General features: G+C 40.9%; 1 protein-coding gene across 4 annotated transcripts in view; it reads right to left on the bottom strand.

The window, feature by feature from the left end:
- Positions 1-18,711, bottom strand: part of LOC138187672 (dentin sialophosphoprotein) — a 37,968-nt gene that overhangs the window by 570 nt on the left and 18,687 nt on the right. The window contains exons 2-10 of one of the 4 annotated variants that reach the window (XR_011175237.1): positions 13,172-13,400; positions 12,254-12,697; positions 9,976-11,248; positions 8,147-9,474; positions 6,443-7,311; positions 5,632-5,854; positions 5,031-5,130; positions 4,917-4,953; positions 1,852-2,323 (exon numbers count right to left, since the gene is read on the bottom strand). Coding sequence is in view for 3 of the 4 variants with exons in the window: in XM_069128677.1 (XP_068984778.1) it covers positions 2,208-2,323; positions 4,917-4,953; positions 5,031-5,130; positions 5,632-5,854; positions 6,443-7,311; positions 8,147-9,474; positions 9,976-11,248; positions 12,254-12,697; positions 13,172-13,400 (4,619 nt within the window). In the remaining variant the exon portion in view is untranslated. Of the gene's footprint in view, positions 1-1,851; positions 2,324-4,262; positions 4,544-4,916; positions 4,954-5,030; positions 5,131-5,631; positions 5,855-6,442; positions 7,312-8,146; positions 9,475-9,975; positions 11,249-12,253; positions 12,698-13,171; positions 13,401-18,711 lie in introns of those variants that run through there. The other 3 variants (XM_069128677.1, XM_069128690.1, XM_069128700.1) reach the window with 3 other exon arrangements.

Genomic DNA, 18,711 nt, shown 5'->3' with positions numbered 1-18,711 from the left:
ATAAATCGTATTCGACGTTTACGGTTCGTACGTGCAAAAGTGACAATGTAGAAACTGTAACAACCTTTGACTCCAGTGACCAGGTGAATAAGAAACCGCGTCGTTTTCAAACGGTCGATGACCTTTAGATTTTCCTTTCACTCGTCTGTCGGCTTGTCGGCCGAAAGTGGAATGATCGGAAGAGGTAATTTTCATTTACCTTCAAGGTTACGAACGCTCTGACATACCGTGCGTTCTTCAACCTTACTTTACGACGCGATGAACCAAATTATCCCATAAAATTCCGATATCCATCAAAATTAATAAATCATACGCATTTTCTTCGCTATAATAGGGAACAGTGTTGACAAACAAAATCTACGAAAATATTTACGAAACACACTAATTGCCTCGGATTTTCTATATACACAATTCAAATACATCTACGCACACCAACATATAAGATTCGTCGCGTCGTACCTATCTCGCGCGCGAGAAGTATTATACAAAAACATCGATCTTCCACGCTGCGCGCATGACGCGAAATTTCTACACGGTGTCCAGTGAATCGCAATACCGTGCCCCGCCGATTCCTTCGTGTCACAAAAATGGATCAAACGACATCGATTCTCACGTTTTCATCTCTACGTTTCGCACCGATATTCAATTCGAGGAGGAATCGCGAGAAAATCAACGTTCGTACGGAACAAATTTACGAAGTGTCAATTATCCACGCATGCCAACCAGTCTTGTCATCCTCTCTTATTCGCATTGTTCTTACCCGTTGCATGGGCTAGCTCTTCTGCGAACCGGCTCGATGGTGCTCACAGGACAGAAAAAAAGGAGAGAGATGGAGAATAAAGAGAGAGAAATACCGAATAAGCGAGAAAGAAAGATAGTAGTTAGGGAAAGAGAGAGATGGAAGACGACAGAGAGGAAGAGAAAGAGAGAAAGAAAATGGCGAGAAGGGAGAAGGGAAACGCGGGGGAGGAAGATAGAAGGGAAAACGAGTCTGCGCCATGCCACGAATGTAATCGTGCCTGTAGTCGACGAAAGATTCACGATCAAGATGCGATCGTAACGTAAGATCGTGCTTAAGAGGATTTCCAAACTCGTCTGCATCAACAAATCCACGATGGACCGATGTTTTCGCGCGGACCCGGCGACAAACTCAACCGTTCCACGGCCGGTGCCAACTTTTCGGTATGCTCGCCGGTATGCCGCTATCAAAGGAATTTCACCGACCCGGCGTTGCTTTCTCTGTCTATTTTATATGCGAGTCGACTTTTCGTTAGAAATACAAATTCTCTTTTGACAGGATTCCTGGAACGGCCGTGGAACTCGGACTGTTTCCAGAAAGCATTCGAAACGGTAAACAGTTTGAGCTTGATTCGACTACTTTCATAATAATGCAAGAAAAAATTAAGCGCAATAGATTTATAACGTACAAATGTGAAACTTAAAACGGTCGGTAAACTTGTACAATATGATCGTTAAAACGAATCAATCAAAAATCCCCGAAAATCGTATCAAAAAATTTATACGTTTCTTGTGTTTACGAACTACGACAATTAATTGACAATCGTACACGTTAGATCCAGACAAAAAAATCGAGAGAACGTCGTAAACCGGACCTGTGGTTATAGGCTACATAACTAACCTAACCTCCAAAATAAATAACACGCCCCAGTAGCAGCGGTAACCCATCCAAACTAGTAGAGACATTCCAGAGAAGTATCGATTGGAGTGCCCTTGTGACTCACGAAGAAGTTTCATTTATGCTATCATCGTATCGTATTCGTAATAAATTGACAGCTCCTTCAATGTCACTTTCAAACGTACGTCGAACTGATGGAATAAATTTCACGTTACCTGTGGCACTGACTGGTCAGTTATCGAACGACATCGCTCGATCGTAACGGCCAGCCGTTGATGTTCGATTTTTGGAGCAGTGTCTGCACCAGGAGCCGGGAGGAGAACAACGATATATACAGTAAACGAACTGTCGAACCGGAGTCTGCGCGACAAAAACTCAGCTCGAGTGAGCGCGAACGACACGCGCGCTTCCCGCGCACGGAAACGCGCGTCACCTTGATCCGTGATCGCGTACGACACTCGTCAAAATACACACATTAATCGACGATACGTGAACGAAAATAACGCGGAATCATAAAACTGGATAAGAGAGAAAATGAGAGAAAAAATACACAATCAACAATGTATCTTACCTCGCGAGCGGCCGCCGCGACACTGAACGCCACGGACACCTGTCGCCACTAAGGCGACAGTGGCGCCGCCGTGCGGTCAACCCCCTCCCTATTCCGTCCCGGCTACAAAGGACACCCTGGAACGATGCCGTAAGACAATATTTGCTGTCTTTATTACCAAAATTGCTGTTAACCGCTGTTGCATAAATGAAATTATGTACCGATAACAATTTGGTGTGATAATTTAAATTAATCTACTGTTATGAATTGGGTAAATGTCGATTGGCCAGGAATATCGATGTGCGTTTCTCAGAAGGTGAAAGTATATAAAGTGTTTGAAAGACGATTTGTTCATTTATTGTTTATGTGTAGATAATTACGTTTCTTTATCACCGACAGAGTAATTTTAGATATACGTTAACAAAACGTTATTATTAATTGATTTTTTGTTAAAGATTAATTCATCATCGTTGTGCGGAAGCAATTTAAACGATGATCTTTTATATCTTACTTTTTAATGAACCAACCGATGATTCATTATTTCGCTGATGTAATGTTTAATTTAGATACACGTATACATAGAGTAATACTTCATTCGTGCTAGATGTTTTGAAATAAACGTTCACACATCTAAATTTCGAGATAATTGCAGATTAATATCAGTATTACGTTAATTTATCGGTACTTGAAAATGTTCCAATAATATTATTGCAAGCGAGAAAAAATACAGTAATCATATAGATAAATTCATTTCAAGATTCTTAATGTGTTTAATCGCACTTTATATGATTGCTGTTTCAGTTATTGCACAGAAACATTTGATTATAAGCGTTCTGCGTAATTTCAAAGTATTTCATACAAAAAGGCCAGAACTCCATAATTTATTTGGATGTAATTCTTTTACAATATAACTACGACAAGAATAGAGAAAAAATTACCTAACATGATGGATATCTTGTTTTAAAAAATTGAAAATACAAATACTAGATCGTTTTCTGATTTCTTGAAGAAAAACAGGCATGAACCTAAATCGTTTTTCTTATGAGCTCTTCAGTTGACAAAAGCTCGTGGACATTCTTTGCGCGTAGAATTACTTCTACCAATTCGGCCAATTCGTGTACAGTTCGAAAAGGAGAAGTAACCACGGAGTAGCTAAATTTAGCAAGGAAAATCGCGGATTTCTGCGATAAGGAAAGGAATTAGAAAACAGACGGCGTGTTCATTCCATTTAAGACTCGCTGAACAAACCGAGAAACACACGTCCATATCGCAAACGAACCCGTTACTTTCTGACCCAAACAGCCAAAAACCGACAATATTATCGTCAAACAAACTTTATCCAGCCGGTCAGACTGACCCGTCTTCTATGGAGCCCATTTAAGCTGTACTTATCTTACTCTTTTCCTCTCTCTTTTCGATTTTCCGCAAAGATAGTCAGGGAACATGGGTCCACTCGGCGATTCGTTGTTCTCAAGGATGGAGCTTTTCATGAGAGAAAGAGAGACAGAGGTTTGCGTGGGTACGGAGAAACCAAATGAAACGGCAGGGCTGGTAATTGTGCGGTGAAAAAATAATCAGCTGGCGCAGCACGTAGAGCGTAACCGTAAGTGCGGCTGTGCTCATTGTTGTCCCGCTACTACGAAACCCCACGAGGGTGACAAGCTCACAAAAGGGGCTGCTGGACCTATAGAAACGTGATGGGAGGTAGCTCGTGCAAGAGGGTGCCACCGTTGCGATAAAACTCTATAGTGCTCCGGGAAAATATGAGTGACTCGTCGACTGAGAAACGAGAGAACAAAAGATTTCTCGTTCTCGTTGTTGTTGTAAGTTAATTCTTTTCTTTAATCCATAGTTTTAGAATTTTACGTCAATGGTTTTGGCATAGAAACTATATAAAGTCTGCGTAAAAGATCGTTATTCTAAGACGTGTGCGCGAAACTTTCTAGTTTTATTCGAAATTTAAAGTAAATGGATTATTTTTCCGATTATTATATATTATTTGAGGCTGATCATTTTTCTAATAGCATTTAAAATAGTTTACAAGCTTTCGCGGAATTTTGCAAATTACCGCGACGTAATTGAGAATTTGGTCTGTTCCGAGACGACCGACGAAAGTTGCGAGCAAAGGGGAAGTGATTCCAGAAGACCTCTTTGTTGTTAGCACTTTACGTGCAAAACGGAAGGAAAAAAAAAGGAAAGGAAAGGGAGTCTGGAGTAAAGGAGGGTCTCTTTTCGCACATCCCTCATGAGAAACAATAATGTCGCGCGCACTAACACTCCTCCGGGATGTCGTCTACCCTCTTCTCGTCTTTGTTTGTCTGGCTTTTTCGAGTACTCGTCCTCCTATCCACGGCCACCTACACACCACTTTCCTTCAGCTACTGATCAGGATGAAAAGAATTGCACGCGAATAGCGAGCGCGAAGAACCGCGTCTCGCTGGAAAGCTATAGAAGAAACGAAGAAACGGAAGTTTTGTTGCTTGTTTCGCGTTCCCTTCCGTTCTTTCGCGTGGAACGGCAAAGTGATGAAACTTCAAACAGTATAGAGTATACCGTATTGTCCTGCACGCTTTTCAAACTTTCCAAAGAATTCGTGATAAGAGAAATGGTTGAAATGAAGAAAAGTAAATGAAAGAATACCATGTTTGTTCGATGGTACAGCGTCACCTCTAATTTGACGTCGTAATGTTGACAAAGCGAAAGAGAAACAAAATTGTTAAAAAAACTTACCGGAATGTAGCCGTCGGGTTGAGGTCTCTCGTTGTCCCTGAAGAAAATTGCTTAATTACAATCAAGCATCCACGAGTTTCGGAATTCACGTTCGATTATCGACATGAAACGTACCGATGTCGTCGTTGTATCACCGGTGTCTGCGGAGTGCTGTCGTGGATGATCACTTGGGTGGCGTCGATCTCTTCGCATTCTGAACTCTCTTCTGCCGAATCTACACAGACAATATATCAAATCTATCTATCATTCGTCGTACTTTGTACGCCGATATTTCACGAACATTGCAATTGCCTTCTACGAGGCAGATCTGAAACTATCTTCTTCAATATCCCTGACAATTACGAACGATCTCCAGCTACGGTTGGCTACCCGCTAACCCAAATTTCTTTTCAGCAGGGGAATTACAATCATCCGAATGTGTTCGTACCAACTACTCTCTAATCCTATCAGCTGCCCTTTAAATAGTATACGTATCTGTGTGCACGGGCTTATCCACGATTCAGCACCCATCCATCGAGCTTACCGCAATTCCCAAAAGGATGGATGCTATTGCTTCTCTTCAAAGGGACAACGTTCTCTCGTTAACAACCCTAGTCTCAAACTGCTCTAAACTCTATACCGACCGTATCCGGCACACAATCAGTAATTCAAATAACAGTCGTTCGCATACGTCTACGATCGAACCTAAATCGTATTACATTCATTCAGAACTCACCCTCGCCGATGCGTTCGCGTTTACGAATTCGAGACAAGACAGGGCTTGGACACAAGGTGGTCGCGTCGCCCAATAAATCGTCGATGTTGGTGTGTTGGCCGATGAACAACGGTAACGTGGAAGGTCGTTTCCTTGGCGACGATCTTCGGGGTGTCGACTGAACATTATCGTAAGGCGAATCGCGTCCGCCATAGTTGTCAGGCGGATCTGGAGGATTTTCCACCTGCAAAATACATAGACTTACTTGAAATAAAATAAAGTAATATTTAATTCATGGATGGTAATTGAATATTTTCCAGCTATTTTGTCTGATGATTTGATTTTACTTTAGTTGAAATGCCCTCAAAGTTACTGTTGAAGCGAATTTAGGAAATTGGTATATTATCAGTGGCTTCGATCGTGATTTTAAGTGTTCATCTTTTGGAAAATGTTAACGAGAATATTAGCAATTATAATTAACAAGATACTTAACATTAAAGTATATACAAGGAAAAGCAAGGAAAAGATTATTTACGAATGCATACAATATTACATTAGACGGAAGAAATTCACACGATAATTTAATGCGCATATCCTAAAGACGGCACAATGTAAGAACAATTTTCACACATTATCCTTTTTAGAGCCTCTCACGGAAGTCATTTGATTTCTTAATCAAAGGATCAATTAAGCTAAAGACTTCATTCTCTCGTCGATGTAAGGCACGCAACGTTAAAGATTTACGACGTAGCGTATTATCGAGTTCTATATCTATAGCATCGTCAGTTAGGGGACCGTTAAATGAATAATATACGATATATGATCAGTTTACCCCTTCAGGACTGGCGCGATCCCCAAGCGGCTCATCGGGCGGTGGAGGCGGAAACTCGATAGGGAATCTAGAAAGGTTTCTCTTCGCGTATATCTCAGGTTCAGGGTTAACGCCAATATCGATTTTCTCGAACGATTCGGAGGAATCGGAGGTGCTGTTCGACGTTTCCATAGGAATCTTAACGACACCGTCAGGAACGTTTGACGAGCTATCCATCCACCATGGTTTTTCACCAGACTCGATGTGCCTGACTTTATTTATACTTCTGTTGTACGTTTGACCGTCGTCCACTTCATCATTGTAGCTATTATTTTTTTGCGTGGGCGTTGTAGCGACAGGAATGACTTCGACTCCTTCAGGTACGTTCTCAGGATTGTCGTTCATCCACCATGCTTGTTCGCCGGATTGCTGGTGCCTGAGTCGATTTCTTCGTTCGTTGGACCGAGTGCTGGAACGACTCGACTCTCGTTTCGAAACAGGAGACGCCATAGACGATTGTTTCTTCGATTCCTCCGACGGAACATTATCGTTTGCATCCAACCACCAAGCTCTTTCCCCCGATTCTTGTCTCCATATCGTCGGTCGCGACAGTTTTTTGGCATCATCCGAAAGAACGCTGTCATTTCCGTCTAACCAACGACCCCTATCTCCCGAATCGTGCTTCAAAACTGTTGCGGAAGATTGTCTCTGCGTTTCTTCCGACGGGACGTTATCATTGGAATCTAGCCACCAAGCCTTCTCTCCTGATTCTTGTCTTAAAATCGTTGTCGACTGTTTCCTTGCATCTTCCGAGGCTGCGCTGTCGTTTGAATCTAACCACCAAGCTCGTTCCTCTGATTCTTGTCTCCACACTTTGTATTTAAATTTGCCTGGGAACATACAATTAGGGGAAGTGGTTTATCTACGCGAATCGCACAAACCTATGTTTCTGCTTTCGAAGCTGAGAAGATCGTATTATACGTTTAAAAATGATTTACAGAGGGGGAAATAAGTCGTTTTGGAGTACACGAATTATTGGTAATTTTCGATGTTTGCGAAAATATATAATGCCTCTAAGGTAGAAACAATAAGTTACGTCTTCTCTTTTGTAAAGGAACAACTTAAAAATTCAATTTGTTGTCCACCAATTCCACATCTCTGTATTTGATTTTGCATTTCTTTAGCTATTTAATAACTATTTAATATGTTAATAGATTTTGTTTAATAACCAAATAACGTAAAAGTAGGCAATTCAACAGAAATAAACTTGTTATATTTTTCCCGCGTGGTTATGTTTATTATATTTTGATATAATTATATTTTTCCCTCGCTAATTATGAACGCGGTTTCTTACTAGCTTTTCCAATACGATCTGAGGTGAAAAGGAAACTTTAAAAAATGTATGTTATCTTTCTTCACTCGCTTGTAATATTTGTAAAATCTTCAAACTTGCAACGGAAGCTAAAAACGAACGTTCAAACAAAGTTCCGAATGAACCACACGTCTCTTTTTTTCTTTTGAAATCGTAATAATATATTACATTCTGAAAGCTCTTTCTCATAAGATTCGAAATAGTATGCGTAAGCACGTAAACGCTATATGTCAGATAAATATAGCTTCCATCCAATTTCTCAAACCAAATCACTCGTTTACGTGTATCAAAATAAAAAACCACATTTAACCGAAAATTTGTTTCAGATGTAAAAGTTGGAAACGCTGACTTACCATCGTCAGGTAAGGTACTACTGACGGTCGTTTCTTGACTGATATCTTCGTTGCACACGCTTCCCGTTTCGACGCCTTCAGGAACATTGTCGGAGTTCGGATCCATCCACCACGGTTGCTCCCCGGAAAAATTCCGCCTGATCCTCACGCTAGAATGTCTCTTGTCGTCGTTCTTCTCCGAGTTCGTGAAACTGAAGCTCTTCGATAGACTTCTCGATAAAGCGATCGTACCGTTTTGCTCTGACTTCTTCGCGTCCGTGCTCTCCTCGTTGGAATCCAGCCAACCACCTGATTTACCCGACTCGCTGGAATCTTGATGCTTATTCTTGAAAAGATTCGTCACTGGTGCGAGGGCCCTCATCAGGAATGATTTAGCCTCCTCCGTTTTCCCTGAACGATCGCTTTTCGATCTTGGACTAGACGGCGGTCTGGGCGGTTTGTCCATCGTCAAAGACATTTCGTCGGTGGATGACGCCAAAACGCTCGTCCTCGACGACCCGGCGCTTATCTTCCCCTTTTTCTCGCAGAAAGGAGATTTTGACGTTCTCCTCTTACGACGTCTCGATCCTGGTCTTGTCTGTTTATTATCGTCTTCCTCCTCGCTGCTCGACGAATTCGAAGAATTCGACTCGCTAACGCCGCTGGAACTCGAGCTTCCGTCTTGCTTGCTTCTCTTCCCGGAAGGAGATTTCGAGCTGCTCCTCGAATTTTCCGGCCTCAACGAACTAGTCGACTCGCTTTTCCTACCGATGCTCTTCGACGACGTACCGGATGATGGCATTCTCAGCCTTGATCTATTCGATTTCACGGAACTCGTGCTCGATTCCGAGGGGACAGCTGGACGATGGATATTCGGTTCGGAGTTCGGTTCGGACTGCGAATCTTGAGAGCTGACGGACATGCTTCGTTGATTCTTCTTCTTCCTGCTGTACTTTGATTGCGACGGATCGCCATTCTCCATGTTTAACGTCGACTTTCGAAAATCCTTGTTCACGTACTTAACTGGCACGATGCTCTTGGATGCGGAAGCCGATGTGGCATCGCTCTTCGGTACAGGTGGTTTGCCACGAGCATCCGGTGATCCGCCTTGCCTCAGATTCACTGAAGAGACGGTCGATGCGGAAGATTTCCCTGGCGATGGTGGTGGCGTCGCCTTTATTTTTGCACCCTGACTCGTCACCGAACTGGCTGACGTCGATTTCGATCTGCCAATTGGCACATTTACAGCGGATCCTTCCGACGAATCGGTCCGTGTCATTTGGCGGGAGAGATTTTTCGTAGAACCGCTTCGCGACTGGGGTGTTGTGGATCGGCTTTGGGACGAATTGCTATTTAATCGGAAAAATAAGAAGAAGCGTTTCAGAAAGTGGAAATAGTGTATTTTTAGATGTAAGGGAGAGGAATCAAAGAAGCAGAATTGATTTGTGCAAGACTTGGTCGCCTAAAGTCAACAAAAATAAATCTTCTACGTCGTTTGGCTTCTTATATCGTTACGTTGATTCTGCTTTTCCGTGGAAATTTGCCTCGATTGTGTACGATAATATCGAGAAAGAAATCTATATATAATATTAGAGAAATATCTTGAATGACCAATTAATTTTGGCATCCTCGCTCAAACTTGGAACTGTGTAAACTATTTTCGTTGACATTAAGAATACAAAATATTTCGAGAAAACTTTTTCACTTTTCTACTATTTATTTGATAATATCGAAACATATCAGCGGTATGAAAAATTGAAAATATTTCGAAACGAATAAATTTGAAACGAAGTTACGTATTGTAAAAATTCTGTGTCCTATTGTAATCGTTTGAAAAATTGAACAACTACCTTTGCAAAGAATCTTTCGTAGAAGAAACACTATCGCTTTTAGACGCGGAGACTTCTTTACTCTGTCCTTGGCAGTGACCCTCGACTATCCTAGAAGATTCATCTAGTTTCGATAACGAGCTAGTGTCAGATTTAGGTGTCGAGCTCCTTCTTTCCCGCAATCCATCGGACTTAGTCGACGAACTCGATGATGACTTCGTAACCTTGCCTTCGTTCTTCATTGCGATACGACCTAATCTCGGTATCGATGGTCTTCTCTGGCTGCTATCCTCGCTCTTCGACGTCGAACTTTCTCTACTACTTTGCTGTTCTTCGCTCTTGGAAGTATTTTCGCGGGAATCTGGCGACTTGACAACACCAGGCTGGTGCGGTGAGTTGTCTCTCTTTAAAACCGAAGGATTCGCTAAACGACTGGTTTTCACTTCGATCTTTCCGACGCTACATGGACGAACCTCGCCATTGTGCGCTTTAACCTCCGTCTGATTGGAATTGCTTGGATCGTTACCCGTAGACGCTTTCGAATCCGTTTTCGTGACCGCGAAACCTAAACCGCCGAACGCTTTAGTATTCTGTTCATTTTGGTTCCTATTGCCGTGGATTTCTTGACTAGAACTAGGCGATAATTTTGAAGTCGAATCGTTTCTCGAAGCGTCGTTCGATCTCGAGAACGCGAAGCTATTTACTCTGGAGTTGGTGGTGCCTCCGTTAAATCCTCTGGCGTACACGCCACTTCCGCTCGAATTCGAGGAAAATTTGTCCAAATACGTTGACCACGGAGTCCCCGAGATTCGTCCACCGCCTCCAAATCGCGAAAATCTCGAAGCATCCTCGAGCCTTTCGCTTTGAACTTCTTGATTCTTCGTCTCCGTTTTCTTTCGAACTCGCGCGACTTCCCTTTGATTCGCGATGCCTATGTCGGCTCTTCTGCTCCTCACAAAGGACGAAGAAGCCGGTAGACTGGGCGACGTACCTCTCGTAACCATTGTAACGGTCTCATTGTCCTGAAGTCTGTTGTCGACTTTTAATTCTTCCGATTTAACAGGAGTGGAACGTTTTTCTTGAGTCGCGTTCCTTTCCACGTTGGATTTAACGGTGTCTTCGTCCTTTAAATTTGCCGGCATAGGCTTACTGCCTGAAGTTCGGAACCTGTCCGATCCGGAGTAGCTTATGGCTGCCGGTATTCGGTCGTTGCTGCTTCTCGATGAAAGGAACCTGCTACCAGCTGTCGAGCCGAATCTCGAGGAGATTGGCGCCGAGCTCGATTCGGAGGCACCTGCAAATGTTTTCGTACGTTGAGAATCGTTCGTTGAGCAAAATATATTTCTCTTAACTGGTAACTTTACTAATACATATATAAGAGCGATCATGATCTTTTTAGTATTTAAAATTATGTTTTAATCGCAATGCTTGATTCTAAATGATCAGAATAATTAATGATCAGAATAATGATTCTGAATGATCAGAAAAATAGACACTTTAAATATGACCTTAAATATGATCTTGAGCGAAAAATTAATTTTGAACAAATCAGTTCCATTTCTCGCCAGATACATTGTTTTCAAATGCGAAAATCTATAGCCATAAATATCACGTGAAAAGCTTCTCATTCCGTTTTACGATTCTCCAGAGCGTAACAAGAACTACTACTTACCGATTCTTGTCGTGTTTCTGTCAATATCGTAGGTCTATAAATTTAGAATTCGCGTAAACAAACGTTCTTTGACGATTAAAGGACGACAGAACTGTGGCAAAAATGAATTTAAATGACACTCCGTTCTCGTAATAGGAATTTTATTATTTCCACGTTATAAGACGAGGATTCGAACAATCACCGAGCATAAATATGGTTTTCGTATAATAGCACTGTATATGTACGCATATATTTTATCATATAATAGCATTATATGTATACGTATACAGAATGAGTCATCTAAGACTGGAAATATCAAAACTGTTACTTATACCATACAATGTTCCGTTTGAAATCGTTCGACTCTTGTCCGAACCATTTTTCGATATAATTAAAATATTTCAGGTTCTCATCTTAGATCATTCACCTGTAACTAATGTTTCTGTAATGTTTTCTGTTTTGTTAACTGTATTTGCTTGCTCTAAACACAGAGAAGAATATCATCGTAATAATAATAAAATTGATATAAAAGCCAAGAATATTCCGCCACAGAACTTTCCCCGAAACTTATTCTTTTTCCATTCCAAACTTGAATAATAAAATCCAATTTCTAACAAAATGTAAGGAAAAAAGAGGAAATTCACTCACTAGAAGTGGCACTGGATCGACCGTAGGATGGGGCTCTCGAATACATTCTGAAGGAGTTCGATTTTCCGACGTTGACTTCCGGACTAGGTTCGCGTGAACTTCTCCCAGAGTTCGGCCGTAATCCACGGTAGGAAACCGGCGGATGATCGGACCTCTCTTTCTTCTCGATTCTACTTTCGTTTCCATAAGTTCGAGCCAAGCTCGATCCGGGATACGTGTTGGATCCGTATCGCGATACTCCGTCTGGCTCTCTGCTCTTCTCGCGGGAAGTGGCACGGTTATATCTGTCCAAAACGGAGGCGGGCCTCTCTGAAGCTTTAGTAGCTGGAAACGAGTACTTCTCGAACAGAGAAGATCTGCTGCTCGATAATGGACTTTTCGCCCCTACGTCCTCCGTCGACGACCTACTGGGATGCAGTCTGTTTTTGTCCGCGTCCTTGTTAGCTGAAAAATCATCGACCTGTGATTCTTTATTTCCTAACTTTTCTTTATTCAATTATTTAACACGCGAAATATCGGCGACTGAAATACGAAACCTATACCAAAAAAAAAAAAAAAATTTTATTGAAAGTACATATATGAAGAAATACGTACATAATATAAGTAAATTCGCGTTCTACTTTTGTATTTATTATATAAACGCGGGAAGCATCGAACGAATATATATTATAGATTAATATTTTACAAAAAAATTACTCGAATCTTCGGGAACGTATCGTTGTAAATCTAAATGTCTATGGAAAGTTACGCAGATTGATTTTATTTATTGTTCATAATAGGATAGAGGAAAAGTATATTAGCGACAATACTAAAATCGCTCTCTCAATTGCCATAATAATGGCCAACAAATGCCAAGAACCTGAAACGATAAAGCGAAGACCGATACACGTCATAATGAGCATATCCAAAGCAACTTACTGGAATACTTAAAGGTAGATTTCTCCTCGGACTTGTCTTTCTTTAGGAACGCGTTTCCGAAGCCAGAAACCCTCTCCTTGTCGTGTACTCGGCTGGAACCGGAACCGATGGACGACGAGTAGCTGTTCCTGCAACCCGGAAGACCGCTCCCAGTCGACGTGGTCGTTCTTCCAAATGTACCTGCGGCGATGCCAACATTGCCTCTGGGTCGGTAGGCGCCAGTGTCACCCTGGAAACCGTGAATCGTTCAGTTCTCTGTGAATGCTCGTGATCTCGTTGCATTTATCCACGGCACCGTTATACGAACGACAACAACGACGGCGACGATCGATCGAAGGCGATGAAAAAGCGAGCCGAATGCTTGAAACGTCGCCGGTTCGATCGACTGTTCCACGAGCCGGGGAACAATCGGACTACGGCGAACTTCGTGCCGTTTGCGAAGTAAAATTACCGATCGAGATTGGCCGGCAAACGGCTCGATTTCTTTTTTCACGACAGATTTATGCGTCGCCGTACGTCGCCGCGATAGAATCGCGTGTCACCGTGCGTTTTATTGCTGAACTGCGTGCCATCGATTACGCGACTGGTAAACAGTGAAGTATTGTGAATGACAATGGAGCGGCGTGCGTAACACGTGCGATTCTTTTTTAGGAAACGGAAAAAGGGCACTTTATCTTGTAATGGTAATTTTTTCTTTAATTGCAAGATTCACATTTCGTGAGATACAAATAAATGCAGATACTGGAAGTAAATGTTAGAAAGATATAGATATTAGATATGGATATTGAAAAATGTAAATATGAAAAGCGTGTAGAATACACGTGAGACGCGGTCGTAAAAATTTGAATGACAATCGTAATATGTAGATCGTGTTTCGCGGGATATGAATGAATACAAAGAAAGAATTTAACAAGGGAAATACAACTGTAAAGTCTACCTCGAATGAGTAATGGTATTAAAAACACTGCATTCTGATTTGTGAATAGACAAACATCTGATGAAGAATATCTACAGAATATCTAAAGAACATGTTACAGAGGAAGAACATGTTTAAGTAACCCGAATGAGGATAATATACATCATGTACGGATGGCCGAAGTCAAGAAATGAAAATTCGTACAATTAACATAAATTTGGCGAATTGCCCTAAGCTTGAAATAGATGGCCCGACCTAACCGGGAGGAATAACCTTCCTGTTTCTCTGTCGTATAACGGGTGAGTCAATAAACGCATCCATTTTTACCATTTAAACTTTGTATACAAATGGTTAAACGCAAACCTGTTACTCTTACTTCTTCAAAAGTAATCAGAATCATTCTACATACTGATTGAAGCACCGTAGCTAATTGTGCACAACATAGCCAAGATAAACTTTTTATAGCTTCATATTCTTCATTTATCAAACTGAGATTCTTTAGATTACACTTGCGTATGTCTCGAGGCATAGAAAGGCAACATCATAGAAATAAGTATAAAGTTTGAAAAATAATTTCAACGGTTTCGTTCGACGCTGATAGCGAATATCGATAATCGTTTCATAAACAGAAAGAATATAGTTTCGAGAACTCGTAAACTCATTGTCAGAATGACTCGCTACCTGTTGTTGAAATCTTTTTACCAATACAAACCTGTTTGTTTAACTGGAAATATCTCATATCCTTCAAGCTTCTACGATACTCAAATCACATGACTCGAAGTCCTTCTGAGAAGAATAACCGAATATTCTGAAAGAATATCTGAAGAATAACTATTCTGAACGAGATTCATACGGTGGTTCAAGATCGATTCGTGATCATTTATCTGTAACGCGTTTCGCATGTACGAAGCATTTCGCATTCACGAAGTTGAAAGAAAGTAATTTTCCACCACACGATTTTCGTATTGTTCGTGTTTCTTAAAATTTTCATTTTAGACGAACCAACGAACCACGTGCAGGAGTCGTTGAACGGAGCATCTAAACGCTGCTAGATGTTTCCGTAATTAAAACTCGTTCGCGTAATTAATTATTCCTTGTCCGAACCCGCAGGTATGGACCGACGTTTATTTTTCGTACAGTTTACAAGTTTGCGTTTACGTAGAGTCCGCGCAACCTCGACTCGAGCGAGCTTACGCGATACCACCCGCGCGATCATAATTTCAATTTAAATTCAATTACATTCTAAAGCTCCGACATCTTGCGCTATCGCGTTCAGATGAGATCCCCTCTGAAAGAGAATGAGAAAGGGGTGAGGGGAGCCTTCGTGCTCGAACTTTTAAAAAGTGCCGTTCGTTATTATGCTAATGCTATTCGGGGGGGAGTGATAATGGAATTACAACGGACGCTCCTTAAGACCGCTAAACCGATTCTTTTCAGCGGAAGTGTCGAAAACGGCCGGAAACGATAACTCCTTTCGATTCGTTCGTATCTGCCTTATTATCGCGTCTCCGGCTTTTTGGCTTGCGGTCCCCTGTTGCTAATACCGAGTATTCTAAGTCTCGTTTACGAAAAAGAAGCTATGATTACCTACTATCGATTATTTCTCCTGTTAACGTTAGATACCTGATGTACAGTGGCTACAAAAAGTATTTGTACAACACTGTATTTATTATAGCATTCATATATCAATTAATTAAGTTCAAGTACAATAACTTATCTTTTTTTTATAGCCTCGTGTTTCTTCGATTTGCTATTGCAAAATAATACTGGAATTGATCTCTGATGTAATATAGCCATATCTTAAATTCGCTATTAATTTTACAGTTGTTTAACTTCAAATTGTTTCATTTTATTCTATAATAATAAATTAGAACCGATAATGAACGAGCTTCGAGATTTATTCATGAATAAATAAGCGTAACTGAGAGATATTCAATGCCTTCTAAAACACGGTATCAAAATTCCATCGATACATATTTATTACTAAGCAAACCTTGCAAGATGAAACATCAATTTCTTACCTGGCAGCAGTTCATTAGCTATCTTAAAATGCCGGTCGTGTACGGTTCCAGGGCTGCGCCTCGTTGCCGAACTTCGATATTAGTTCAAGAAGTCACCATAAACATTTTGGCAAGCAGCCTCGACGGTCTTTGGCTAAATTCAGAAGGCAAAGGTTTGCCAAGAAGTCGAACGAGAACCTGTTACGACGTCCATTATCGGCTTTACCGTGGTTTTACTGGACGATCGCAAGGTAAAGCAAGAAATCGCGAGCTCCTTGTTTCACCGGACACGGTGAAATTTTTATGAAATTTTTTCGACGTGCTCGGCCAACTGTGGAAATTTATTTTCGCAATGCTTATTCCTCCCTCGACGAATGTTTACGATACATAACAATTTCGAAAGCTGATTGTTCCACGAAAAACTTGCGATCTTTCTCTTTCTGCGATGTTAAATTCCTGCTTTTTATTAGGTTCACAGATTAGTATTATTGGTTTATCAAAGGATTCTTCGCTGTAATAAATTTTCTAATGCTTAGCAACGCAGGATTTTTTCTGAAAAATTCACTGTTTTCCATTGTTTCCGTATTTTTGACGAAAGCAAATACAAATGGTATATTCTTTGAAGTTGGAAGGTAATAAATATTCTTTTTTGACAGATATTGCACGGAATGTAAAATCTCTCTTTTTCATGCTCGAATACGAAGAAATGTTGACGTATACAGAGAACGAAGCAATATTGATCAATTTGTGCGTGAAGCACGCTCTGTCAGAGCAGATACGACGATACTGCAAAAGTATTAAAAAATTCTTATTATGTGATTAGATGTCTAAATATGTTTATAATTCCTGTAGGAAAAATAAAAATATGCAACCACCGTGCAATACACTGTCGTAATTTACAGATTAAACGGATATTGCATAGTCACAGATAATAAATAATTACATTTGATATTACAATATAAGACTCGAACTATTCGTATCCTTAATCTTCGATTAAATGATTTATGAAGCGATTCGCTGATCGTTATTGTATCTGATCGTATTCTTATTGTAAGACAATACATGTTATGTAACTACGTTTCGTTTAAATCCACGCATTTCCTAATCCACCCACTATTTCTTAACCTCGTCCCATAATAGAAAAGTTCATTTCAACCTTGTCTTCTCGAAGCAAATGATCGACAGCCACCTATCAACCGACTTTTGCAAATCACCGTGAAATACAGCTTTTGCTGTCAAACAGACTTAGAGATCGATTCCTATGCCGAAAATATTCGAGGACATTGGTGAAATATGCGGCTAATATCTACACCACGCTTAATGCTAAAAATTTCAAGCGCCACCGGCCACGACGACACGATTTGTCCTTGTCAGAAACTTTGAAGCATAGAAACGATAAAGAACCGAGTGGGGCCACATTACGCACGCGACAAGCCTCTATTTTCATTTACGAGGTTTCTGGAAATTCCCCGGGAACTACTTGGGAATTCGTTGGATTTCCGTCGAGAAGGGAAAAATAAATGAAAAAGTGGTAGAGAACGGTCGATGTGGAGTGACCGGAATGGAGAAAAATCCGGAAGATAGAACGTACGAAAAAGTAGATGAGTTTCGGTGTGACAGGAATGATAATTCGAGATCTCTTTACAAATGAACGATTTTTTCGAAAGACTGAGACGATCGACGGAATGAAGCAGAAGAGTAAAAAATACCAGGCAAGACGTAAAAAGCTTTTAATGAAAGAAAATGAAAGTGGATGAAAATTGTAAAACGTGGAAAATTGATACGAATAACGTTCGTAGAATTTGCACGAAAAATCGATGAAAATCAAGCGAAAATCGAGCGGCAAAATCGTTCTCATCCAATTTGTCCAAGATCGATAAACGATCCATCGATAGTCACCGTCCATCAACTAATCCATCAGAGCAGCTACGTTCTGTCTCTCTCCCTTGACGGAAATCCAGGGTTTCCTACCGTCAATTTAGCCTTCTCGATATTTCGTCGGCGTGGCGAAAAGCTTTCCATTGGACTGGTCGAATTGAAAGCAGCTCGACCGGGAAATCTTTCGATATTGCTTTATCGTCCATAAAAATGGCTGTTTACAGCTTGGCCATCCCTACTCAAACCCTGCACGCCAGCTTTCTACCCTTGATCCCGCTTTATCGATAGATAAATCGTACGGCCGCGAAACGATCGTTTCTCACGCGTCGTTTTACCGCCAAAGGCCGACTTTTGTTTCGTGTAATTGAATATTTGCCAGTTAAAGTTGCTAGTTTAAAGGAAAACCACGTATCGATAGACGATTCGTTTAATACGACGAGGATTGATTGGCAGAGTTTGCAAATCGTGTGCAGTTATATGTAAAATGTTTGGTGTTTTGAGAGGGATAAGGATAGTTGGTTGAAATAGTTCTTGGAACTTTAGATTTTCTTTAAAATCGTCTTTTCCCCTTATACATTCCGGAAACGCTGGATAGGGGTGGATTATTCGAAGATTTATAAACTCGATTGATTACGTGAGTTTCGTAATAATTTGCTTTTACGAACGATCACGCTGGGTGAATTGTACGCACAAAAATGAGAAAGAAAGTTAGTACACATTTGTGTCATCTTGTGAGATAATATCCC

This window comes from Bombus flavifrons, chromosome 2, assembly GCF_040668555.2.
Source record: "Bombus flavifrons isolate JBK064 chromosome 2, iyBomFlav1_principal, whole genome shotgun sequence".
Taxonomy (NCBI): Eukaryota; Metazoa; Arthropoda; class Insecta; order Hymenoptera; family Apidae; genus Bombus; species Bombus flavifrons.
Note: the sequence above shows the minus strand (reverse complement) of the source record. Positions and strands in the feature narration are given on the sequence as shown.